The sequence below is a fragment of the Artemia franciscana genome, unplaced genomic scaffold (genome assembly GCF_032884065.1).
Source record: "Artemia franciscana unplaced genomic scaffold, ASM3288406v1 PGA_scaffold_49, whole genome shotgun sequence".
Classification (NCBI taxonomy): domain Eukaryota; kingdom Metazoa; phylum Arthropoda; class Branchiopoda; order Anostraca; family Artemiidae; genus Artemia; species Artemia franciscana.
Genome location: NW_027062689.1, coordinates 1,806,466 through 1,833,331, shown reverse-complemented (window position 1 = coordinate 1,833,331; position 26,866 = coordinate 1,806,466). Strand labels below are relative to the sequence as shown.

At 35.3% G+C, this 26,866-nt stretch overlaps 1 protein-coding gene across 2 annotated transcripts in view; it reads right to left on the bottom strand.

Annotated features, from left to right (window-relative positions):
• Positions 1–26,866, bottom strand: part of LOC136041911 (uncharacterized) — a 63,986-nt gene that overhangs the window by 16,042 nt on the left and 21,078 nt on the right. For both annotated transcript variants that reach the window (XM_065726710.1, XM_065726712.1), the window contains exons 4-8: positions 20,834–20,963; positions 18,338–18,415; positions 15,825–15,991; positions 13,212–13,398; positions 9,185–9,360 (exon numbers count right to left, since the gene is read on the bottom strand). In XM_065726710.1, coding sequence (XP_065582782.1) covers positions 9,185–9,360; positions 13,212–13,398; positions 15,825–15,991; positions 18,338–18,415; positions 20,834–20,963 — 738 coding nt within the window. The remainder of the gene's footprint in view (positions 1–9,184; positions 9,361–13,211; positions 13,399–15,824; positions 15,992–18,337; positions 18,416–20,833; positions 20,964–26,866) is intronic.

Sequence of the window (26,866 nt, the reverse complement as noted above, 5' to 3'; positions counted from 1 at the left end):
AACTTGTTTTTTTTTATTTAATTTCTGAACGTTTCTGACTCAATGCATGTTTTGATTTTGGCTCTCCGCAGAGGAATAATTAAACGAAATTTGTATATTTATTTTTTTTGGCTAAATGGCTTTCTCATAATTTTGATCGAATGATTTTGAGAAAAAAAGAGCGGGGGAGGAAGCCTAGTTGCCTTCCGATTTTTGGTTATTTAAAAAGGCAACTAGAACTTTTAACTTTTTACGAATCTTTTTATAAGTAAAAGATATACGTAACTTATAAATTAGCTTACGTAAAGAACTTTTGTATTTTCATGTTTTTATTACATATATGAGGGGGTTCGCCCCCTCGCCAGTACCTCGCTCTTTACACTAAAGCTTAAATTTTGTCCCAATTCATTAAGAATGACCTCTGAATCACAAAAGCCGCGGAATAAATAGTTGAAATTACTAAAAATACTTTAGCGTAAAGAGCGAGGTATTAGAAGGAGGTGAGCCCCTCATATGGGTAATAATTTCTGTTCGTTTTAAGTTTTAATGCTACTGCTTACTTCCAGCTGAAAAAGAAAACTTTTTCATATTCATTTTTTCATTGTTTTTTTTTTAAGTTATGCTAGTAAATCCTGCGCTCCCTTCGTGGAAGTTTTCTTCCCCCATGACAAATTCCTCGATGGAAAGATCCCCCAGCATATCCCCCTCTTCTCAACCCCTGCCTCCAACCAAAAAATCCTCCTGAAAACGCCTGTACACTTCACAATAACCATTACTATATGTAAGCACTGGTCAAAGTTTTGAACTTGTAACCCCTCCCACGGGGACTGTGGGGGAGTAAGTCGTCCCCAAAGACATAGTTATAAGGTTTTTAGACTACGCTGAAGAAAATGGCTATCTCAGAATTTTGATCCGTTGACTTTGGGAAAATAATTAGCGTGGGAGGGGGCCTAGGTGCCCTCCAATTTTTTGGTCACTTAAAAAGGGCACTAGAACTTTTCATTTCCGTTAGAATGAGCCCTCTCGCAACATTCTAGGACAAATGGGTCGATACGATCACCCCTGGGGAAAAAAACAACAACAAAAAACAAACAAAAAAACAAACAAACAAATAAACACGCATCCGTGATCTGCCTTCTGGCAAAAAATATAAAATTCTACATTTTTGTAGATAGGAGCTTGAAACTTCTACAGTAGGGTTCTCTGATACGCTGAATCTGATGGTGTGATTTTCGTTAAGATTCTATGACTTTTAGGGGGCGTTTCCCCCTATTTTCTAAAATAACGCAAATTTTCTCAGGCTCGTAAACTTTGATGGGTAAGACTAAACTTGATGAAACTTATATATTTAAAATCAGCATTAACATGAGATTCTTTTGATGTAGCTATTGGTACCAAAATTCCATTTTTTAGAGTTTTGTTTACTATTGAGCCGGGTCGCTCCGGGTTCGTTACCACGAACTGTTTTGAAAATTATATAAGATCATGTGCTAAAAGAGTTTAGTGAGGAACTTTAAAATTCGTAAAGTCGCATTTATTGCAATCAGACTTCTTTTTTTAGAGTTTCTGTAAACAATGATCGCCCTTTACTTCAGGTTGTCACTAAGAGCTATTTGATCCAAGGTTTTCTTAAGTCTGGAGGAGAGTCACCACTCCCTTTTTTAACCTGCATTTTTTGTGCCCTCTCCTTAGTGCCAGTAGGCATGAAAATGTAATCTTTACGTTGCATAGAAAAAAATTCTGCAATAAGAGGAGCTCTATCCCCCCTCCTAATACACAAAACCAATAGTACAACCTCAGTCAAAAAAAAATCTGGAGAAGCAAGAAAGAACTCAGAATTATCCCTCTAACAAATAAAAACAAGGCTCATTTTACATTTATCTGAGGATTCATCGGGAATTAGGATATTTGGCCATACATCGAGTTTCCATATTTTTTTAGACTTAAAGCACACTCCCCACCTACCAAAGGATTTCCCACCCTCAATAACGCCTTGTATGAAATTATACACTACTCTAGATAATTTTATCAAGCCTTAGATGAAGAAGCTTCGTTAAATGAAGCTTTAAAATAAATGTGGATATGAAAAATTTAACCTCGTATTAACCTATTATTTTGCATGAACTACGCTTATCTTTGGCAAGTACGTAAGCAGGGGGGGGGGGGGGGCTTTGGACCCGCCCTTATCCCTAAAATCTCACTAAAAAAATTTCTCGCATAATTTTCTGATACTTAGAATAAGGGATAGTGGCTAAATATTGATCTAGACATAGTATGCTAACCGTTTTCGAAAATTTTTCGGCCTGTAATTGCCCGAGTGGGTCACTAGCAGAATATTAATCCATTTCCTGTCCAACTTCTCACCCTCTGTCAAGCAATCTTTTGAGCTATCTGTTATTTTTTAAAGATCATCTTTTCGTGGGTGATTCTTCTCTAGGGGACGAAGCGGTCATTCTTACAATGAAACCTAGGCCTTTTCAGTGGACAGTCTAAAACCAAGTGTTGCTAAAGATAGGTTAAGTATGAAAATTTCGAAAAAAAACAACAGTTTTTCCCAGCTTTGGGGTAAAAACGACAAATTAGTGAGGTTGACTTGGAAAAAAGTGGCAACAGTGATCAGCTGAACATTGCCGTTGCGACTGAACCTTCAACTTCAGCCCAAGAATCAATACCAAATGCTGAGGTGGTAGCAGACAAACATGATCAAGTAAACATGTTGAGCTTGACACTAAAACCTTTTTTGAAAGAAGAGGTTCGGTTTTCGATGAAACAATGTATAATTTACTGAAAAGGCATTTTAAACCAAACAAGAACTATCCTTTCCCAGTTCATGTCACAGGCTCAAAAACAAGGAAGTTCCAAGTTAGCTGGATGGATAAGTACACTTGGCTAGTATTTTCTTCATTGAAAAAAGGGTTTTTCCGCAAATATTGTGCTTTGTTTGCTTGTAATCAAGCCAGAAGGGGGTTTCACCAAACATTAGGGCAGCTTGTCATAGAGCCTCACGTGAATTCGAAAAACACCATGGAAGACTTTTCTAAACATCAGACAAACTCCTATTATAAAGACACTAATGGTTGGGGGGAAAGTTTTTTGATAACAATGATCAGGCAAGTGTCCTGAATAGTACCTTTTTTTTAGGAACTAAGGACGGAGCAGTCCATTAGCATAATTTCCAACAAGATCGCATCCTTTTTGGGAAACTTTCATTCTTATTATTATTAAATAAAAAAAAACAAGTTTTTAAATGAAAGTAAGGAGCGACATTAAAACTTAAAACGAACAGAAATTACTCCGTATATGAAAGGGGCTTTTCCTTCTCAATACCCCGCTCTTTACGCTAAAGTTTGACTCTTTCTCTTAACTCTACATTTTAAAACAGTAAAAAACTTTAGCGTAAAGAGCGGGGCGTTGAGAAAGAAAAGCCCTTTCATATACGGAGTAATTTCTGTTCGTTTTAAGTTTTAATGTCGCTCCTTACTTTCATTTAAAAAACTTGTTGTTTTTTTTATTTAATTTCTGAACGTTTCTGACTCAATGCATGCTTTGATTTTGGCTCTCCGCAGAGGAATAATTAAACGAAATTTGTATATTTATTTTTTTTTTGGCTAAATGGCTTTCTCATAATTTTGATCGAATGATTTTGAGAAAAAAAGAGCGGGAGAGGAAGCCTAGTTGCCTTCCGATTTTTGGTTATTTAAAAAGGTAACTAGAACTTTTAACTTTTTACGAATCTTTTTATAAGTAAAAGATATACGTAACTTATAAATTAGCTTACGTAAAGAACTTTTGTATTTTCATGTTTTTATTACATATATGAGGGGGTTCGCCCCCTCGCCAGATCCTCGCTCTTTACACTAAAGCTTAAATTTTGTCCCAATTCATTAAGAATGACCCCTGAATCACAAAAGCTGCGGAATAAATAGTTGAAATTACTAAAAATACTTTAGCGTAAAGAGCGAGGTATTAGAAGGAGGTGAGCCCCTCATATGGGTAATAATTTTTGTTCGTTTTAAGTTTTAATGCTGCTCCTTACTTCCAGCTGAAAAAGAAAACTTTTTCATATTTATTTTTTCATTGTTTTTTTTAAGTTATGCTAGTAAATCCTGCGCTCCCTTCATGGAAGTTTTCTTCCCCCATGACAAATTCCTCGATGGAAAGTTCCCCCAGCATATCCCCCTCTTCTCAACCCCTGCCTCCAACCGACAAATCCTCCTGAAAACGCCTGTACACTTCACAATAACCATTACTATATGTAAGCACTGGTCAAAGTTTTGAACTGGTAACCCCTCCCACGGGGACTGTGGGGGAGTAAGTCATCCCCAAAGACATAGTTATAAGGTTTTTAGACTACGCTGAAGAAAATGGCTATCTCAGAATTTTGATCCGTTGACTTTGGGAAAATAATTAGCGTGGGAGGGGGCCTAGGTGCCCTCCAATTTTTTGGTCACTTAAAAAGGGCACTAGAACTTTTCATTTCCGTTAGAATGAGCCCTCTCGCAACATTCTAGGACAACTGGGTCGATACGATCACCCCTGGGGAAAAAAAACAACAACAAAAAAAAAAAAAAAAAAAAAAACAAATAAACACGCATCCGTGATCTGCCTTCTGGCAAAAAATATAAAATTCTACATTTTTGTAGATAGGAGCTTGAAACTTCTACAGTAGGGTTCTCTGATACGCTGAATCTGATGGTGTGATTTTCGTTAAGATTCTATGACTTTTAGGGGGTGTTTCCCCCTATTTTCTAAAATAACGCAAATTTTCTCAGGCTCGTAAACTTTGATGGGTAAGACTAAACTTGATGAAACTTATATATTTAAAATCAGCATTAAAATGAGATTCTTTTGATGTAACTATTGGTACCAAAATTCCATTTTTTAGAGTTTTGGTTACTATTGAGCCGGGTCGCTCCGGGTTCGTTACCACGAACTGTTTTGAAAATTATATAAGATCATGTGCTAAAAGAGTTTAGTGAGGAACTTTAAAATTCGTAAAGTCGCATTTATTGCAATCAGACTTCTTTTTTTAGAGTTTCTGTAAACAATGATCGCCCTTTACTTCAGGTTGTCACTAAGAGCTATTTGATCCAAGGTTTTCTTAAGTCTGGAGGAGAGTCACCACTCCCTTTTTTAACCTGCATTTTTTGTGCCCTCTCCTTAGTGCCAGTAGGCATGAAAATGTAATCTTTACGTTGCATAGAAAAAAATTTCTGCAATAAGAGGAGCTCTATCCCCCCTCCTAATACACAAAACCAATAGTACAACCTCAGTCAAAAAAAAATCTGGAGAAGCAAGAAAGAACTCAGAATTATCCCTCTAACAAATAAAAACAAGGCTCCTTTTACATTTATCTGAGGATTCATTGAGAATTAGGATATTTGGCCATACATCGAGTTTCCATATTTTTTTAGACTTAAAGCACATTCCCCACCTACAAAAGGATTTCCCACCCTCAATAACGCCTTGTATGAAATTATACACTACTCTAGATAATTTTATCAAGCCTTAGATGAAGAAGCTTCGTTAAATGAAGCTTTAAAATAAATGTATATATGAAAAATTTAACCTCGTATTAACCTATTATTTTGCATGAACTACGCTTATCTTTGGCAAGTACGTAAGCAGGGGGGGGGGGCTTTGGACCCGCCCTTATCCCTAAAATCTCACTAAAGTTTTTTCTCGCATAATTTTCTGATACTTCTCACAGAATAAGGGATAGTGGCTAATTATTGATCTAGACATAGTATGCTAACCGTTTTCGATAATTTTTCGGCCTGTAATTGCCCGAGTGGGTCACTAGCAGAGTATTAATCCATTTCCTGTCCAACTTCTCACCCTCTGTCAAGCAATCTTTTGAGCTATCTGTTAGTTTTTAAAGATCATCTTTTCGTGGGTGAATCTTCTCTAGGGGACGAAGCGGTCATTCTTACAATGAAACCTAGGCCTTTTCAGTTGACAGTCTAAAACCAAGTGTTGCTAAAGATAGGACAAGTATGAAAATTTCGAAAAAAACAACAGTTTTTCCCAGCTTTGGGGTAAAAACGACAAATTAGTGAGGTTGACTTGGAAAAAAGTGGCAACAGTGATCAGCTGAACATTGCCGTTGCGACTGAACCTTCAACTTCAGCCCAAGAATCAATACCAAATCCTGAGGTGGTAGCAGACAAACATGATCAAGTAAACATGTTGAGCTTGACACTAAAACCTTTTTTGAAAGAAGAGGTTCGGTTTTCGATGAAACAATGTACAATTTACTGAAAATGCATTTTAAACCAAACAAGAACTATCCTTTCCCAGTTCATGTCACAGGCTCAAAAACAAGGAAGTTCCAAGTTAGCTGGATGGATAAGTACACTTGGCTAGTATTTTCTTCATTGAAAAAAGGGTTTTTCCGCAAATATTGTGCTTTGTTTGCTTGTAATCAAGCCAGAAGGGGGTTTCACCAAACATTAGGGCAGCTTGTCATAGAGCCTCACGTGAATTCGAAAAACACCATGGAAGACTTTTCTAAACATCAGACAAACTCCTATTATAAAGACACTAATGGTTGGGGGGAAAGTTTTTTGATAACAATGATCAGGCAAGTGTCCTGAATAGTGGAAGTCTTGAATACTCAGAAAAGAGATGAAATAGAAATAAACAGAAAACTGCTTTGTCTCATCAACGAAAATAATACTGTTGTGTGGACGGCAAGGACTTGCACTGCGCGGGGACGACGATTCGGGGAAATTAACCTTTGTAAAGCCTGTAAAAACGAGGGAAATTTTAGGACCTTGCAACACTACCGGACACTATCGGATAACACTATTGCTCCTAGAAGTTTCACTTACTACCTCAATTAACTTCTTCAAAATATAATTGTGATGGAAAATTATACGCGTACAACTATAAAACTTATACAGGCTTGTCCGTGTCCACTGATTCACATTCTTACAAGAAGACACGTCGTTCTTCAGAAAGTACCCTCAAATAGGACAATTTTATTCAACTACAACGTTTGGTTTAAAAAGACTATAGACAAACAAAATAATGTCTGAAATAATATGGTAGATAACAATCGTAAAAGGCCTACTGAAAATTAATGACAGAGATCAAAGTCAAGGACCCAAAAATTACATTACTGTCACCGCTACAGCTTCAGTTTCTTCTTTAATTACGTCAATAAGCACTTACAGGATCACATTATAAGCGCACAGGTTGGCATACAGAGTGGTGTCCTACATACCAGTTAGGTCAGCTTTTACCGGGTCAAGACAGTTAGACATGACCTTCTTAGTCATTATTTCCGATGTCTCCTGTAACAGTTAAAACTAAATCTGGAATTTCGACAAAGAAACTACAAAAGTCTTTCATCAGAACCTCACCAACCCAATCTCCAATCGCACAATCACAAAATAGCCCAATCACAACAACAAAATAACAAAAAATTACTCCAATCACAAAATAGCCAAAGGCTTTTACTTAAATCGTTTGAAGAACTTGCAATCTATCAATTTTGTCAAGTAAAAGCATTAGCATTGCTAACTGACGACCCTTGTAAACCATTTGGGAGGTTCTAACGTCCAAATAATTATTTCCTCCAACTTGGCACAGTGTTTCAGTATTTGAAACATGGAATGACTTCACACATATGGATTAGTATAAAGTATATATTCCCAACTTCCCTCAAAATAGATGGCGTTGACATGTACTAGACGAGTTTAACTGCTACAAAGACTTTGGAGGATGGCTTATTTGACTAAACCCTGTCAGCTCTTCAACCCATTTCTTAATATAAAGCCTTGCAGAACCGTAACTTGAATCTTTCCTTTCAAATACCGCCTCGAGATATTTTTCAACAAGAAAGGAAAATTGTTCCAGAATCTTGTAGTTCTCTTCAATAAAACATCTATTGCCTATTTTTACCTCTTTTTTGCCTTTAAGAGCAGTTAGTTAAACAACAAATATAGAAACGGTCAATTTCGAATCAGGATATTTCTTTGGTCTTATATTCGTGCATAATCAAGTTTATTCATTGGAAGCTTAATAAAGTCATTATGCTATAAGTCATTATGATGAAGAGCTGATGTATCTGCGTAGGTGGGCGTTCTTCTATACCCAAATTTCCTAATTCTCCAACAAACCTTCAGATGAATATAGAAGATTTGAGGGAGGGAGGAGGGGAAACAATATCCTCAAGTCCCTCTTGATTCCCAGGAGTATTTTTAGGATTACGCCAGCAATGTTGGTGAAGGGGGGTAATAAAACTCCTCTTATGACAGAAAATCTTCTCTATGTAACAAAAAATTACATTCATATACCTACCGGCAGAATCGTAGACCTTGGGGGGGGGGGATGGTCATGAGTGCCATCAGGAAATTTTACGTGGCGGAGAAGTGTTTTCGGAAGGCTTTTCCGGAGGGAATTTCATTTATCAAAAAAAGGATCTAAGTAACCTTTACGTGTTTGATGTATTCGCTTGACTTTTACAAACTAAGAGAGAATAAAACGCAAATTAGAGAATGGAACGGACGCATTGATAAACCGACTCTAACGCTGAACCTATGTAAGCATGATAAACACATTTGATGTTCAATTGATAGTCACAAGAAAATGAAGGAAACAACTGAATTACACGAAAAGATACAGAATTTATTCTTAGCCATTTTAAAGTGTGTATAAAAGTGTACAGATAGAAGCTTCATAGGGCATAGAAAGTAAGTTGTAACCATCTAGCCTCGCATTCAGTTTCGTAAGTTTTTTTCATAAAACAATGCCAATAAATAGTATCATAGAGTGCAGAAAATTCTTCATTGCTATTTATAAGCTTTTCCACCCAATGAAAATTCGAGAACTAAGCGTGGAGGCTGCTGCCATCTACTGCCTTCCGTCTCTTCTCTTTCTTAGTTTTTGACAAGTCAACTTCCTTATACTCGTTGTGAAAACAAAACATTTTAATAATGATTTAACTTTTAATCCAGGGATGCGGAGGAATTGTATAAACTCTTTTTGCTTGACAATATACCCCCTAACCCCCAAAATCAATTTAAATAATAATCCCAATCAAATAAAAAACGTTCACCAAGATCGAATTGACGCAGTAAATACCCCAAAATTAAGCAAACAAAACTCAACAAAAAATGCAAATCTCGATGGAGCGACCAGATAAATAAAAAAGAATAAAAAGAAGAAATAAATTGAACTAAAAAAAAACAGACTATACCTCAAAGTGTGCTTTCATTCCAGGCCCTTTTTGAAGAGGTCGAGCCTGTCCTACTGGTTTAAGACCACTAGGCGCTAAAGGAGTCGTACTTTGACCCCGCCCACCTATTCGACCTTCTTGAACAGCACTTACTGGTCGAGGAGTCGGTCTAGCAAAACTTCTCACCGGAGCTTTACCTGGAACCAATAAATATACTTTACTTTTTCAATTGACAGATCCAGCAAATTAAGAAGTAAATGAAGGGGATAGTTGGTAAGGAATTAATAACTTTAATGCTTTCTTAGAAAGCAATGAAGACTGAAACCTTGAAAACTATCTCTATAGAGAATGAATTTGAGCACACAACTCTTATCAGCCTATTTTGAACTCAATGAACTATTATGGCTGTTCTCATGTTACTTCAAATATGCCTACTGCCATTTTTGGCAATATGGCAGATAGTTTCAAAATAAATTTTTGACAATATATAATAATATATATATATATATATATATATATATATATATATATATATATATATATATATATATATATATATATACATATATATATATATATATTATATACACCATCATTATTATACACCGATATACAAAAACCAATATATATATATATATATATATATATATATATATATATATATATATATATATATATATATATATATATATATATATTATATATTTCCTAACGAAGAAAGGTCAGGGATTAAATTCGTAATCATCTGAGCATTAACTCTATTTATATGAAACACCTCGCACAGAAAGTTTGAGAATACGGGACCAAACCACTTCTTTGAAGCCTTAGGTATATCCCTCCTAATAAAAGAGACCGTCAGCCCTAATAGGTGGTGTGCAACTCTGCAAGGCTCTAAAGCCATTAGATTTATTGGACCGACGGTGTATAATAATGATTTCTTTTTTTTACGGACAGCATGTGTGTTTAAGGAAAAATGGTAGGCTACACCGCACGCCAGTTAGACCTCTGAGGCTGGTAGGCTTTTTAAATACCTTTTTAATAGTTCTCATAATATTTCCCTGCTAGCATTTTGGTGCTATGTCTGCCAAAATTGCTGCTTTAAGGACCAAAATTCTTGAATCTCTTTTACTTGAAAAGGAATCAGTATCAACAAGTATCAACTATTATTGCATAATAGAAAATTCGTTTTGTTGAGTTTGGTTTCTCTTGAAAAGTGTAGCTCTTTCTTTACAATTTGTTGCTACTGACTGTAAGATCGAAAGCTTTCGCGGCCACCACTCCCTCCTTTAACCACATTTTTTCTTTTCCATTTCAACCATGTGTCAAAAATGACAACGTTCCCTAAAATCCTTCAGATACCCTAAGGAGGAAAGGAAGGGACATCACGAGATGTCTGTAACATCAATAATAAATTTTGAGGTCTTCATTTCCAAATTTTTCAAGTGGGCTGTTCAGATAAAAAATTTTACATGGATAGATCCCATGAATGCCGGCAGGGACGATATTTTTTATGTCATTTTAAAATATCATGCTCCATATTCTCAAGTCCCATTAAAATATAGTCCCGTATTCTCAAACTTTCTATGCGAAGTGTTTCATATAAATAGGTTTTTTACGTCATACTTAAAATATATCTGCAATAGGAAAAGTTTTCACACCTGAGCACCAATATTAAGGGCTTAGTCCAAGAATATTAACGCGAAAAAAGAGGAATTTTGAATACTCGAAGCGCAACTATACACCATTTTATATAAATTTATGAAACCTTAATGAAAAAAAAACAACTTTAAGAATGATTGTTTATAGTAGCGTGAATCTTTAGGAAAGGATACACCAACGCGCGGGATCACTGCCTCTAGAACTAAAAAGCTGAATATATAGTTTGTCGATAATTCTACATCGATTCTTTATCTCAAAATTCTCACTCTATAGCATTTTTGTCCTCTTTTGGCCAAAATTGTTGTATAGTACCGCAAAATGGAATAAGACGTCACTTTGCGTGGATGATATCTCTTTTGTAACTTCAAAGGAACAATAGAACTTTCAATTTCCGTTCGAACAAGTTCCCAGCTGATATTCTACGATCAGTGGATCGATACAATTACCCCAAGAAAAAGAAACAAATAAAACGGATCTTCAATGACGCTACTCAAAAATAAAAGAAATTTTAAAGAAAAAAAGTGTTTGTGAAATTGATACTTTTTTCCATCTATACTATACTTTCAAAATCCAAACACCCTAAGTAACTTCTCCTAGTTGTTCTTTTAAGTTTCAACAACATGAAATCTTCATTTTTCAAAACAAAAGTGGAAACTCGTGAATAAAGAGGGGAAAATATTAGCTACTAACATCTAGAATCATGCTGCAACCTACCAAATAGCAAATAATCACAAAGCGCCGTAAGCTGATGAGAAACTTCTAAAATTGTATTAAGTAGGAAGATTATTAAAGTAAAAAATTCAAATGAAACTCCCCTCCATAGATAATGCTAAATCTAGTAAATATCAAGTGAAGATACTTTATTTAACAGCAAAATACTAGCCGTGGCAACACTGTGTTAAATACCAAATACTATACAGCATGTTCTGAATGTCTCCGAGGGCATCTAGAATTGAATATGGCATAAGAACCAGTGTTTTTCTCTGAGACAAGTAGTTCTCTTGAAGGTAGATATTGATTGAGACAATGATAAAGACTCCTTTTCTCTCTTGTTTTGGTAAAACTTGATAGGGCCAACAACTGTGAAACTGGTTGTTTACAACAGCTAAGTGGAAACTTACACATACATACACACAAAAAAGAGAAACAATCGTTAATTCAATTTCTAATAATTCAATTCTTTACATGCATATTCAGGAACAAGAGCGCAGCCCATGCATATGGGTGCCAAATTAAAGAAAAAGGAACATGAGCGAAAAACATTGAGAAACATTAAGCTAGCTGAAAACTAGCTTAAAACATAGGGCACCAAACAGCTGCCCTTACTTTGAAAGTGTACTTGTCTTTAAGAATCGACAGATTGTTAATATTTCATTTTTTATTAAGGACAAAAAGCATCGTCAAATTTGATTATTTACATTTTTTTTCATGGTTCAACGTAGCAACACTGAAGAAAATGAAGTACTGCCCTGAAACCTTCATAACTTTGAAATAACCAAAGATAAATCCTAGAAAATTGCAGTTACCAGGTAAAAAAAATGCTGTTTTTTTTATATCCTTGGTACTTTAATTAGGATTGATTCAGCAACGACTTAAAATATTTCAAATTGGGATCTAACAACATTCTACAGGAAAACATCCCACAGAGTGAATAAAAACTTAATCCAAGAACTTGGATCTACTTTAGGTTTTTATAAAGAAGTTTAGCTTACTCCTGCTCAAGCCAAAACAAAACATATCAAAGCTTAACTCCTGTCCTTCAAATGGCATAGACTAGTGTTGTAAACGATAAAATTGGTCACAGTAAAATTGGATATTTTACGGTAATTTTACGGACCCACGTAAAATTGATATTCTAACTATTTACTACTTCACCGGTATTTTACATATTTTACTGACATATTTACAGACCAAGTCAGAGAAATACCTCAATGTTTTCTTGGGAGAAAAAAAAATGCACAACAAAATTCCTGTTGACTTCAAGAAAAAGCCTTTGCCCAACCGACTAGATAGGCATTTTCCATGGGGGTTGGGGGGAGGGGAATATCAGAGATGTCGAGATACAAACACTTTCACTACAATAAATTCGTCACTGTAATAGAAATGTAAGCAACAAATAAAGTTATAAACGTAGTTCTGGTATAGCTAAGCTAACAGGTAGATATGAATCCTGATCTTAGAGACAATGGGACAACCTTTAAAATGGGGTTACTCCCTCCTGTGTGTAGGTTTTGAAGCCAAGTAAGCTAACATTTTTTTAATCCTGATCCCTTTTTATCATTTAATATAATTAATAGATGAGGACATATTTCATAACGAAAAACAAACTTGGTTCAAAAGTAAAAATAAATCAAACAAATAGAAAAAATAAGAGAAAAGTATAACATACTTTTTCGAATTGTATACACTGGGGGCGTGAATCCAAGTAGAGACATTAAATGGAGAATAACATTTAGTCTATCTTCTGGAACAACAGATTCTCCACAGTAAATATAATCAATGAGCATAGCTAAGTCCTCGTAGGGGGTGTCAGGAATTATAATGGTTGCATCACCTTGCTGCTCTGCTAGTACTGCCTAAACATAAAATGAAGTGTATCAAACGAAAAAAATCACTACAAAACCTTCTATAAAAAAGATTACATTGAGATTCCAAGAAAATTATGGTAAATTTGGAGTTTTTTTATTACTTAACTAGGTACAAGGTGAAAACACCACCGGGTGTCTTTTTATGTTCTTTTCAAATATACTGATCTCTTCCTTCACAATTTTTTTAGACACAGAAGGGACCCTTAAAATCACTCCTTATCAGAACATCTTTGCCATAAATTCTATAACTACCTTAAACAATCAAAAATACAATACAGAACAATCCAATAAATACATTGTATACAATAAATACAATACAATCAAAAATATCTCATTCCTAAAAATACATAGCTTCATTTTATTAATTAGCTTCATTATTCATATATAAATTAGGCAGTAGGTTTATCCATCACGAGGGTGGGGGGGGTTGAAGGAATCAATGCACTTTTATTATTGGTAAAAGTAAGAGTTCATGATTGTTGTAAAGTTTATTTTAAAATTCTTGGTAACCATTTTCTACTGGTAAATAATGAAGAGCAATGTGTCACCTTAAGGGTCACTCTAAGGGCCCAAAATAAAGAATTGTCAAGGGAGCAATTAGTATTAGAAAGAACAAAAAGACTCGTCAATTAGTGTGTTCACACTCTACCAAGCTAATTAAGGGGAAAAAAAATCCAAGTTTGACAAAATTTAAGAGTTTGCTATATTCGCAATAATTATGGTCAGTCGTAGCTTGACAAGGGTGTCATAAATAATATTCAATTCGGTTTTCTGCAAAAAAAAGGTTCATGGGTCCAAGGGACCTCCTTTCTTTAACTAGGAGTCATGAATAAACTATGTGCAGCTTGTACAGAAGTAATTGTCAAAATAAAATCTCCTTGGACCAACTATATCGATAACAAGTATTCAAACTGTAAAAAATAATCACCAACAAATCTTTTTCTTTTGCTACAGGTTATGATAAAATAGCCACATCATAAAAAAAATTGATTGTACAATAATTTACACTCTAGTGGAAAGGGTTGATCAATGGTCAAATAATTCCTGGTAAGGAACTGTAAGGAGCGACTCGGCTCAATAGTAACCGAAACTCTATAAATAGAATTTGAAATCAATAGATAAGTCAAAAGAATCAGCTTTTTATGTTGATTCCGAATATATAAGATTGGTCAAATTTTGTGTTACCCATCAGAAGTTATGAGCCTGAGAAAATTTGCCAAATTTTCAAAAGAAGGGAAACACCCCGTAAAAGCCAAGAAATCTTAATAAAAATCACACCATCTGATTCAGCGTATCAAAGAACCCTACTCTAGAAGTTTCAAGTTCCCATATAAACAAATTTGGAAATTTCCAGAAGGTGAATTTTCTAGGGGAAATTTTACACCGGGGGGATTTGACAGAAGTCCTATATAAAATTATTTTCAATTGTCGTATTTTCTCTTTGCCAACTCAATTTTGCATTTTGAGATGTTTCGAAGGAATTATCCGGGAGCTATTTTCAGTGCGTTTGGATTTCGAGGATAAAATTTCTATGGAAGGGGGGGGGGATTTCCGGAGTGATCGACAAAACGATTAGAAATTAAGTCTTTTTCAAATGAAACTGTACTAAGGAGAATTTTTCAGGCTGAATTGTCCACAAAAAATTTCTCGGGAGGGGGGGGGGGGGTTCAGCGAGTATGCAACTGTCTGGAAGGAATTTTACAGGGGATGGGGTATTATAACTCAGGAGGAAATTTTCACAGAAGAGTTTCCTGAGAGATGAGATATTGTATGGAGGGTGAGCCATATTTACCGGCATTATTCGAAAACGATCAGAAATTCAATACAAAAAAAAAAGTTTTTTAATCTGAAAATAAGTAGCAATATTAAAACTCAAAACAAACAGAAATTATTCCGTATATGAAGGGGTTGCCCCCCCCTCCTCAATACCTTGCTCTTTACGCTAAAATTTTACTGTTTGTCCCAATTTTTTTTTAAGAAAGGCAACTGAAACATAGGGGCCGTTTAATTAGAATAGGAAGCTTTTTTAAAAGCGCTAAAAGCTTTAGCATAAAGAGCAAGGTATTGAGGAGGGGGACAACCCCTTCATACACGGAATAATTTCTATTCATTTTGAATTTTAATATTGCTCCTTACTTTCAGTTAAGAAAAACAAAAGCAAATTTATTTACAGTAATTATGAAAAGGCACAGCTTCACGTTGATTTAATTTTGTAAGAGCAAGTCACTGCTGTTATTCTTGTAATAACAAGTATAACAATTACTACGTACTGGTAGTGAGTAGTCACTTGCAATGCAAGAGACTTTTTACGAAATAATAAACCAGATGGAATACAGATTATCCATTTCCCAACAAATTGGATAGCGCCATTTCACGAAACTTTCTAAAGAATGAGAGAACAAAAACTAACGAACCTTAAGGAATGGGCTACAAGCGGCAAGCACTAATCTATGGACATTGATTTTCTGTCCTCCAGCAATCATTGTTGTGTCCGTGTGCATTCCAGACTGTGACATTTCTCTCATAACCTCCGATATAAGTTGCTTGTGCTGTCGCATCTGAAGAAATTCGGGCTTTTGTCCTAAAATAATTAGGTATTTTAAATTCCCAAATAAAAATGTTTCGATGACGATCATAGCAATACAAGCCATTTCCACTTTTTATATTTTATCACTAGATTTGTTTGAACTGCACCAATGTATCCCTTTATGAAGTGAGACTCGAGTTGTTTTCAGTCAAACCTCTTGAAACGTGCATTCTTTAACGCTAAATTCGCGAACTACATATCACATTATGTTTTTCTTCGTGCCTTGTTACATAAAAATCATAGTCAGTACAACCAAATACATTTGGGGTTGCATTTGACTCAAATTCTATCAACACACAGAATACCAATGGGCATATCAGATATCACATGAACGTGAAAACAAAATGAATAAGGTATATTTTTTTTTCGATTTAATTGTTGAACAGACTTGTTTTCATGAATCTGTAAACATTACAGTGCCTTTGAAACCTGTGCTTCTCAGTTGGAAAATACACAAAATTCTGTCACGTAGTTTCTGTGTTCCGGAAAATGTTTGTCCCACTCATCATTAGTCGTCCATATCTTTTACAAAGCAAATACATTCACAGGTTTTATACACAATACTTACACATACTCACTGTCACTCTCATACTTACTCACACATACTCAGTGGATACAAAAACCAGAACACTTTCAGCAACAAAACAAACTATTTTTGGGAAACGCAGACTACATTCAAACTATACTTGATTTAACAAAAGTTGAAGGGTTTAATAATGGTGTTACTGACAGCAATAATTATCGTTATTCGTATTATAATAAGAAAAACCTAATCCAGCTTCTTTTCTGACTGAAAACATTATAACGAGCTTCAAGGCAACTAAATAGAATATGTCAATAGTGATTTAGAGAAACCATTCATTTTGAGACCTCGTTTTCTTTTCTTTTTTGAGGCAGGGGGTAAATAAAATAAAAGCACGCTGACAGATGATAAGCGGAGCAGATAATTTATTAGGAAAGCTATTGTAAGTTTCTAGTTTGCATCAAGGAAAGCGATCCAACAGATAATAGCTGATCAGTTTTACAAAAAAAAATGATTTTTTTGCGCGTTTTCTTTACTTCACGGCATGAACTTGGGCGAGGTGGACATGTGTCAGTCTCGGAACGACAGTTTTATTTATCATATGTTCTGGCACAGTTTCACCAACGCCTCTCTCTTATTCCCTGATTTCACATGCCCAGCCAAAGGGTTATGTTGAAAGTCAACACGTTGTTCAGCATTGTAAGTTAGCAAGTTTATTTTCCTGAACACAAAAGGATACCTTTTGACCAGGATTTCGCGATAAGCCAAATCGAAAGGCTTAAAAGAAATTCTAGAATACATCTAGAGTTTTTAAAATAGATTGAAGTGCGTTTTAAAGAAATAATTAATACTTTTACAAGGAATTACAGAATTGAATATAATATGCAAACATCCTCACCGTAGACAGGGACTGGTACTAAATTAATACGTTTGCCCAATTAAAGGAGGACCAAATCTGGTAGGATCCAGGGTTCCAAAAAAAAACGAGTATTCAGAAGGTGAGTGTATGATCAAGTTTTTTTGCAAAGGAAACTTAAAGGTGGACACCAACAATAAAAGCCAAACTGTTGGCACTAAAAGTCTGCTCCTAATGTTAAGAATCCTAATAATCTGTAAACTTCACCTGAGAGTGTTGATCACCTGAAAGCAGTGCCTGACATCCTAACAAGGGTGACTCCACTGAACTTCGACAGAATGATTATAGCTTTAGCACAAAATGAACAGCTGTGGGAAACAATTGCTGCAAGGTCTCTCTTAGGAATAATTCCAATGTAGCTCGACCTAGTCCTCTCCCTTGTTCTATTTTAAACTTCAGTAGCTTTGTTTAGGAATCATTCCTAACATGTCCAACCTACTCAACATCTATTTTATATAATCAGGAGTTGGTACTGGGGCTGTTAAGTTGTGTTTTGGTTAGCTTCATTCCTTCAAAAATAAGGTTAACCAGGAACGAGGAGGAATGAATTTGAATTGCATTTCCTTAGTTGAACGTTGATATGACAGCGTGCCTTGTACTATTTTGAGGAAAGCACAGCCCAACAATGGAAAAATAGCCATTATATAACCAAAAGAAAAATAAATAACAAACTCAGATTCCGTCAGGGCAGTCAGTGACTACCACCAACTGATTTAGCATTAACTATTTTTCATAACAATAAAATCGAGTTTTTTAAGCATAAAAAGTAAAACTGGTCTTCACAACAAGTAAGCGATAAGAAAACTGTAATTCACCAGGACGATTCACATTATAATATTTATTTAGACGAATCAAAAATCTGGTTTCAGAGATCTCTCAACATTCATTATAAAATACATACCTGACTTTGTGGGGTAGGTGGTAGTGTAAGGACGACTTCGTTTCAAGGCGGGTGGCTGAGAGACAGGCGATACTTTTTCTATAAAAAGAAAAAGAAAAGAATAAAAGGCGATATCCTCATCACACTAAGAAATTTCTTGTAATAATGGTAAAACATGAAAATTCATTTTTGTTCCCAATTGTTCAGAAACAATTTTTAAAATACATAGCTACTATTTTCTGACAAAATTGTCTCCTGAACAGGAAAATAATTAAGAATGACAAATTATTAATTATGGATGTAGTCTCTTTCCCTCTTGTCATGTCAGCTTCTTTTAATTTTGAAATTTCATATTACAACTTCAGCTATTTCACAAACTGGGATAATTGTTTCTCAATAAAGCACTCGACTATTGCAGCAATCAAAATACTTATAAGTCTTAAGTAGTTCATCTCGGAGAGGAACACAGAAAGTATCGGATGATTTGCCCCCAACCACGCATTGCACTCCCAGGCGAAGCCAGACAATCAGGAGATCGGTACCTGTGCTACCCAGATCATAGGTCAGCATATCAAGAAGTTTTTTTTAGTCTGAGTTAGTTCAAATATGCATCTAGTTTTAAATAGACTCATTTTGACAACCAGAAATAGGAGAAAGGTTACAACAACCTGAGAAAAAATTTATCGAACTGCAAGAAAACTCACTATAAAAACAACGCGATCAAAGATTTAAAAGTTTGGTTTCTTGCAGAATTGAATAATTCCATTGCTGTGACGCGCTATTAGTGTCCAAAGTTACAAAGGGTGTTTAAAATTCTTGATCTATAAATGATGTAGACAAAGTTTTAGGAGAAGGACAGTGTGGTTTTAAGAAGAGAAAGGGTTGCATTTACCTAATTTTCACTCTTTTAGCCTGTTCATATGCATGGGGAAACACTCAAAACCGATCGGTACCATGGGAAACCGACCGGTTTTTCCCACAATACCGATCAGTTTTGGGGTTAGGAATTTTTGCTAGTTTCCCTATGGTATCGATCGGTTTTTCGCGAGTCTTCGAGCAAAAATGAGCAAGTATTTTTGAAAGTGGAAAGTAGGTCAACTATTAAGCACACAAAAGTCCGAGATTTGGTAGTTCTTATCCAAAACCCTCAGTTTTATCCAATACAAGTAATGCTTTGTATAAAACAAACACGAAAGAGGAAGATAGGTCTACTTGGCAAGAACTACACTTGGCGCGTACAACTGCATATTATCTGTGGTTTTTAGGGAAAATTTTGCACCTATCGTTTGGACACTTTCTCCTCCTTACCAATCAGTTTTTTCTTTGGTTTTCTCATGCGTCTGAATGGACCATTAGATTACTAATTGAAAAGTGCCTAGATTATCAGATCCCTAAAATCCTCGCTTTAATAGATTATGAATAGGCGCTTGATTCAGCCGATCGAAATGCTTTAGCGAAGGTCCTATCCTTGCATCATTTACCAGATAAATTCACATAATTGATTAGTGTTATGTACGAGAACAATATTGCTAAGGTTAAGTTAGGAGAAGAGGTTAATATCCGGCTTGGTATTGAATCAGGAGTTAAAACATGGTTGTGTTATATCTTCATTTCTATGGATCGTTTTGATGAACTTTTTCCTAAGAACATGATAAAGACTTGGGGAGATGGTGGAATCAAATGGGAAGATAAAACTCTCCTGGAGTTAAGCTATGCAGATGGTTTGAGTGTCCTATATAAAAATTATTGAAAAATGGATTTTTGGAGGTTTTGAAAGTTCAGGTTGCAAAAAATAGGTTTGAAAATTAAAGCCAAGAAGACTAAGCAGCTTTCAATAGGAATAAACGAAGAAGTGATCTTAGGAAGCGAGATGACCAACCAAATGGATAGTTTCACTTACATGGCCAAAATTATTAACAAAGATGGTGAATTCAATGAAGATGTAAAAAATAGCGTAGTCAAGGTCCAGGGTGTGTTTTCACTATTGAAAACCAATACTATAATACTGGAAACTATGTTAGTGGTCAAGTAAAATTATACTAGTAAAACTATAAACTATGTTACTGGTCAAATATAGATCTGAAGTGTGAACGCTTTGGAAGACGGAGGAGGATTTGTTAGATATTTTCCAGAGTAATTGCCCCACCGTCCCAATTTCTAGGGCTCAATGAGAAAGAGGATAAGATGGCTAGGACACATTTTGCAAATGAAGAATGACAGGTTGCCAAAGATCGTTCTTTCTGGCCATTAATCTTGGACCATATGAAAAGCAGGTCATTCCCGAATGGATAGGTAAGAGGTTGCAAGGACGGACTTGAAGCAGATCAGAACTTCTTGGTAGGGGTAGCGAGTAAAGCTTTGAACATGTTAAAGGTGGAAGAGGAGCACGTAGCTGTGTTGGCTTCAGGCGGCTTGTTGCTGCATGGACTTATTGGTAGTAGAAGTAGTAGTTAGAAGTAGAAATTTTTTTTTGCGGCAATTATGTTTTGAACTGGAAAACTCGCTAAATTTACTTACCAGTCTCGCCAGGCACTTTTCTTTTCACTGGATATACGGTAGGTCTTCCTGTTGTTGGCCCAGGTAAAACATCGATTTTTGACGTATCATTTTCCTTTTCTATTTCCTTTCTAAGATCATTTATAATTGCCTAACAAAGAGAAAATAAATTATTAAATGGTAAAAAAATAAACAAAAAACAATGCACCAAAACTCATACAGGCTGGTGGCATATCTCTGATGAATCCTGGCAGTTAAATGTGATCCTTTTTTGCAGATGTCATAGTCACCTTATAATTAATCAAATCCTTGCATTGCAGCCATATATCCAAGAGACGGAAATTCTTATCAATGTTGCCAGTTAAGATTCTTTAATTGATTGAAGTAACTATTTTCTTAGCAAAAATAAGACATCCACTATATTAAGTTGAGAAAAATGAAAAATAAGAGCTTCTATGACAGTTACAGAGCCATCTTCGGTCGACGTTATTTCGGAATTACAGAAGTAGAAATATTTTTTCGGAAAGGGCAGGGGGTGTACAAAAACAAACAAACCCATTAAATTGATAGTTATACGACCTAACCCAATATACGCATTCGTTAATCTTTAGCTATTGAAGAAGTATTATTAAACTTTGGCTGGCTGCGCTTGTTGCTATGCAAACATGTAAGAATACACCTTACAGAATCAGGTCCATCCTTTTTTTTTACAGAGCCAAAAAGGAAGGGCGTCTTTCTTTTTCTTCTTCTACCTATCAAATGGTTAGAAGCTTTCAAAAATAGTATAATATTTCAAGTTTATGTTCGAATATTCGCTTGCTCAATAACAATTAAAATCGCGTCGTGAATTTTCCGTCGGAATACTTTCTATTGACAGAAAAAAAAAACAGGAACATGTAAAAAAAAAAAAAATCAGAGATTTATGTGGTCATTTGGACTTGATTAAATACAGTCATTCCTAAGCTGACGATGGTTGGATATACATGGAAAGGCTACTAAGACAAAGATTATGGGAATCAACAACGAATGTGGAGAGGATACAGAAAAGAGAAGAAAAAAACAAACAAGCGAATAAGCTAAGTAAAAAAAGAAAGAAGAAACTAGAGTTAATACAGTAGAGTGCAAAATTGGACTTAATAGAATTTATTATGCTTTTACGTATGGAAGTACTGAAACAGATGTTGAGTAGAATTCAAACTGATACCAAATATGAGAAGAAATATAAAAGCTGCGTACATTTAGTTTCTTTATAAATAGCAAATTTTCTTTAGCATAGAAAACCTAAAGCCTAGGTATTAAAAAAACCTAGATATTAAAATAAAAGCAAAGAGTAATAAGCCGGAGAATACCAAAGGAAAGCCTTAATTATCGGGGGCAGTCACAAACCTGAATAGCGATATAAAATGCCGATTTTTCCATAGAAAGAATGAAGTGAATAATTTCAAAATTTAAACAATTGGAAGTCTTGGCTTTTTATACAATTATCCATGGCTTGATGCCCACAACTATTCCATTTTAATTAAAAAATCAACGGACTATCAAAGAGTATGAATTTTCAGCAAAATTCAGAAGTTCTGCCAAGTAAAAAAAAAAATACGATAAACTTTTGCAGGAAAAATCCTATTTTTGAAAATCAGGATCTCCATTTACTATGCAGGCTTATAGCCCAGGGGCAATAGTGTTTAAGATGTGAAGGGTTTGTAATAACCAGCTTTTACCATTCACTATTCATACTATTCACTATAACTATTCAGTTTAAATATATATTCTAAAAAGTCAAGGAGACAGGTTGACAGCTCCTTTTTTGGTCATTAATAGAAAAATTAACTTTCCATTTTCATCAGGTTTATTGCGATATTAATACTCTTTGGTTTTTGTAAGGATTTTGGAGTGTTGTTAAATTATGGCTGGTAGTCCTTGCAGATACAACGAAACGACAATGGAATACACATACGGAACCTTATTCCCACTAGGTGTTATAGCAGCCCTAGTTACACAAGAAAAGAGTTCCTACAGCTGGATAGAACTTTTCTCAAAACTCAGGTAGGCGTTCCGTTCACTTTCCCGAACGATCCTTCGACCCGTTTTTAGACCAACGATTTAACATTTTAACAGATAAACACTTTAACAGCGAAAATTGGCTAGACCAGGACGCGTTGCGCTTCAGACTGAGAGTTGGAATCAAACAGTTCGTGGTAACGAACTATAGTAAGGAGTGACCCGGCTCAATAATAACCAAAACTCTAAAAAACGGAATTTTAATACCAATAGCTACATTAAAAGAATCGCATTTTAATGCTGATTTTAAATATATAATTTTGATCAAGTTTAGTCTTACCCATCAAAAGTTACGAGCCTGAGAAAATTTACCTTACTTTAGAAAATAGGGACAAACATCCCCTAAAAGTCATAGAATCTTAACGAAAATCACACCATCAGATTCAGCGTATCAGAGAACACAACTATAGAAGTTTCAAGCTCCTATCTACAAAAATGTGGAATTTTGTATTTTTTTTTTTTTTTCAAACAGTTCGTGGTAACGAACTGTAGTAAGGAGCGACCCGGCTCAATAGTAACCAAAACTCTAAAAAATGGAATTTTGATACCAATAGCTACATCAAAAGAATCGCATTTTAATGCTGGTTTTAAATATATAAGTTTCATCAAGTTTAGTCTTACCCATCAAAAGTTACGAGCCTGAGAAAATTTGCGTTATTTTAGAAAATAGGGGGAAACGCCCCCTAAAAGTCATAGAATCTTAACGAAAATCACACCATCAGATTCAGCGTATCAGAGAACCCTACTGTAGAAGTTTCGAGCTCCTATCTACAAAAATGTGGAATTTTGCATTTTTTGCCAGAAGGCAGATCACGGATGCGTGTTTATTTGTTTTTTTTTTTTTTTTTTTTTTTCCCAGGGGTGATCGTATCGACCCAGTTGTCCTAGAATGTTGCAAGAGGGCTCATTCTAACGGAAATGAAAAGTTCTAGTGCCCTTTTCAAGTGACCAAAAAAATTGGAGGGCCCCTAGGCCCCCTCCCACGCTAATTATTTTCCCAAAGTCAACGGATCGAAATTCTGAGATAGCCATTTTATTCAGCATAGTCGAAAAACCTTATAACTATGTCTTTGGGGACGACTTACTCCCCCACAGTCCCCGTGGGAGGGGCAACAAGTTACAAACTTTGACCTGTGCTTACATATAGTAATGGTTATTGGGAAGTATACAGGCGTTTTCAAGAGGATTTTTTTGGTTTGGGGGAGGGGTTGAGAAGAGGGGGATATGCTGGGGGAACTTTCCTTCGAGAATTTGTAATGGGAGAAGAAAATTTCCATGAAGGGAGAGCAGGATTTACTAGCATTATTAAAAAAAAACAATTAAAAAATAAAAGTGAAATAGCTTTTTCAGCTGGAAGTAGGGAACAGCAATAAAACTTAAAACAAACAGAAATTATTACCCATATGAGGGGCTCACCTCCTTCTAATACCTCGCTCTTTACGCTAAAGTATTTTCGGTAATTTCAACTACTTATTCTACGGCTTTTGTGATTCAGGGGGTCATTCTTAATGAATTGGGATAAAATTTAAGCTTTAGTGTAAAGAGCGAGGTACTGACGATGGGGCGAATCCCCTCATATATGTAATAAAAACATGAAAATACAAAAGTTCTTTACGTAAGCTAATTTACAAGTTACGTAAATCTTTTACCAATAAAAAGATTCGTAAAAAATTAAAAGTTCTAGTTGCCTTTTTAATTAACCAAAAAATCGGGGGGCAACTAGGCTTCGTCCCCCGCTCTTTTTTTCTCAAAATCATTCGATCAAAATTATGAGAAGGCCATTGAGCCAAAAAAAAAAATATGCAAATTTCGTTTTGATTATTCCTCTGCGGAGAGCCAAAATCAAAACATGCATTGATTCAAAAACGTTCAGAAATTAAATAAAAAAACAAGTTTTTTCAACTGATAGTAAGGAGTGACATCAAAACTTAAAACGCACAGAAATTACTTCGTATATGAAAGAGGCTGCTTCCTCATCAACGCCCCGCTCTTTACGCTAAAGTTTTTTACTGTTTTAGAAAGAAGAATTGAGAGTCAAACTTTAGCGTAAAGAGCGGGGCGTTGATGAGGAAGCAGCCTCTTTCATATACGAAGTAATTTCTGTGCGTTTTAAGTTTTGATGTCACTCCTTACTATCAGTTGAAAAAACTTGTTTTTTTATTTAATTACCAGAAAGCAGATCACGGATGCGTGTTTATTTGTTTTTTTTGTTGTTGTTTTTTGTGTTTCCAGGGGTGATCGTATTGACCCAGTGGTCCTCTGATGTTGCGCGAAGGCTCATTCTAACGAAAATAAAAAGTTCTAGTGCCCTTTTTAAGTGACCAAAAAATAGGCGGGCACCTAGGCCCCCCCCAAAGCTAATTATTTTCCTAAAGTCACAAGATCAAAATTCTGAGATAGCATTTTATTCAGCATAGTCGAAAAACCTTATAACTATGTATTTGGGGACGACATACTTCCCCACAGTCCCCGTGGGAGGGGCTACAAGTTACAAACTTTGACCAGTGCTTACATATAGTAATGGTTATTGGGAAGTGTACAGACGTTTTCAGGGAGATTTTTTTGTTGGGGGGAGGGGTTAAGAAAAAAGGGATATGTTGGGGGAACTTCCCATGGAGGAATTTGTCATGGGGGAAGAAAATTTCCATGAAGGGGACGCAGGATTTTCTAGCATTATTTAAAAAACAATGAAAAAATAAATATGAAAAGTTTTTTTTTTTTAACAGAAAGTAAGAAGCAGCATTAAAACTTAAAACGAATAGAAGTTATTAGGCATATGAGGGATTCACCTCCTCCTAATGCCTCGCTCTTTATGCTAAAGTATTTTTAGTGATTTCAAATATTTATTCTACGGCTTTTGTGATTCAGGGGTCAGTCTTAAGGAATTGGGACAAAATTTAAGCTTTAGTGTAAAGAGCGAGGTACTGACGAGGGGGTGAACCCCCTCATAAACGTAATAAAAACATACGAATACAGTAGTTTTTTACGTAAGGTAATTCGTAAGTTACGTATATCTTTTACTAATAAGAACGTTCGTACAAAATTAAAAGTTCAAGTTGCCTTTTTAAGTAACCAAAAATTGGAGGGTAACAAGGCCTCCTCCCTCACTCCTTTTTTTCTCAAAATCATTCGATCAAAACTGTGAGAAAGCCATTTAGCCAAAAAAAAAAAATATACAAATTTCGTTATAATTATTCATCTGCGGAGAGCCAAAATCAAAACATGCATCAATACAAAAACGTTCAAAAATTAAACAAAAAAACAAGTTTTTTTAACTGAAAGTAAGGGAGCGACATTAAAACTTCAAACAAACAGAAATTACTTCGTATATGAAAGGGGCTGCTCCCTCCTCAACATCCCGCTCTTTACGCTAAAGTTTTTTACTTTTTCAAAAAGTAGAGTTGAGAGAAAGAGTCAAATTTTAGCGTAAAGAGCGGGGCGTTGAGGAGAGAGCAGCCCCTTTCATATATGAAGTAATTTCTGTTCGTTTTAAGTTTTAATGTTGCTCCTTACTTTCAGTTAAAAAAAACTTGTTTTTTTGTTGAATTTTTAATATAAGAAATGAATGCATCATGAATGGCATAGTAGTCTACCCAGATTTGTCCTTGAAAGCAAGATTCACAAAAGAAAAAGGGTGTACTGAAATATATGTTGCTGATGAACTTGTCATAGCCTCAAAAGAGACTGGAAAAGGACATGGTTTTAAGCATTGCAATAACCTTTCAAACATGTGCATAGATGTGTTTTTCATACTTTAAATTCACGGTGCTATGAATTGCAGAAGTACCATTTTGCAGAGACAACCAGCGTAATTAAAAAAAAAATCAAAAGAAAACATAGCGAAAAGTCATGTGATTGATGTTACCAGGAGAAACAAGACGAGGATAAGTTGTTCAACATATAAAGAGAATGTTGGTCACTCAGTTCACGTTCTACATTATGACTCTAGGTGATGATAATTTGTTTAACATTTTTGGATTCTGAAAAAGGGTGCAG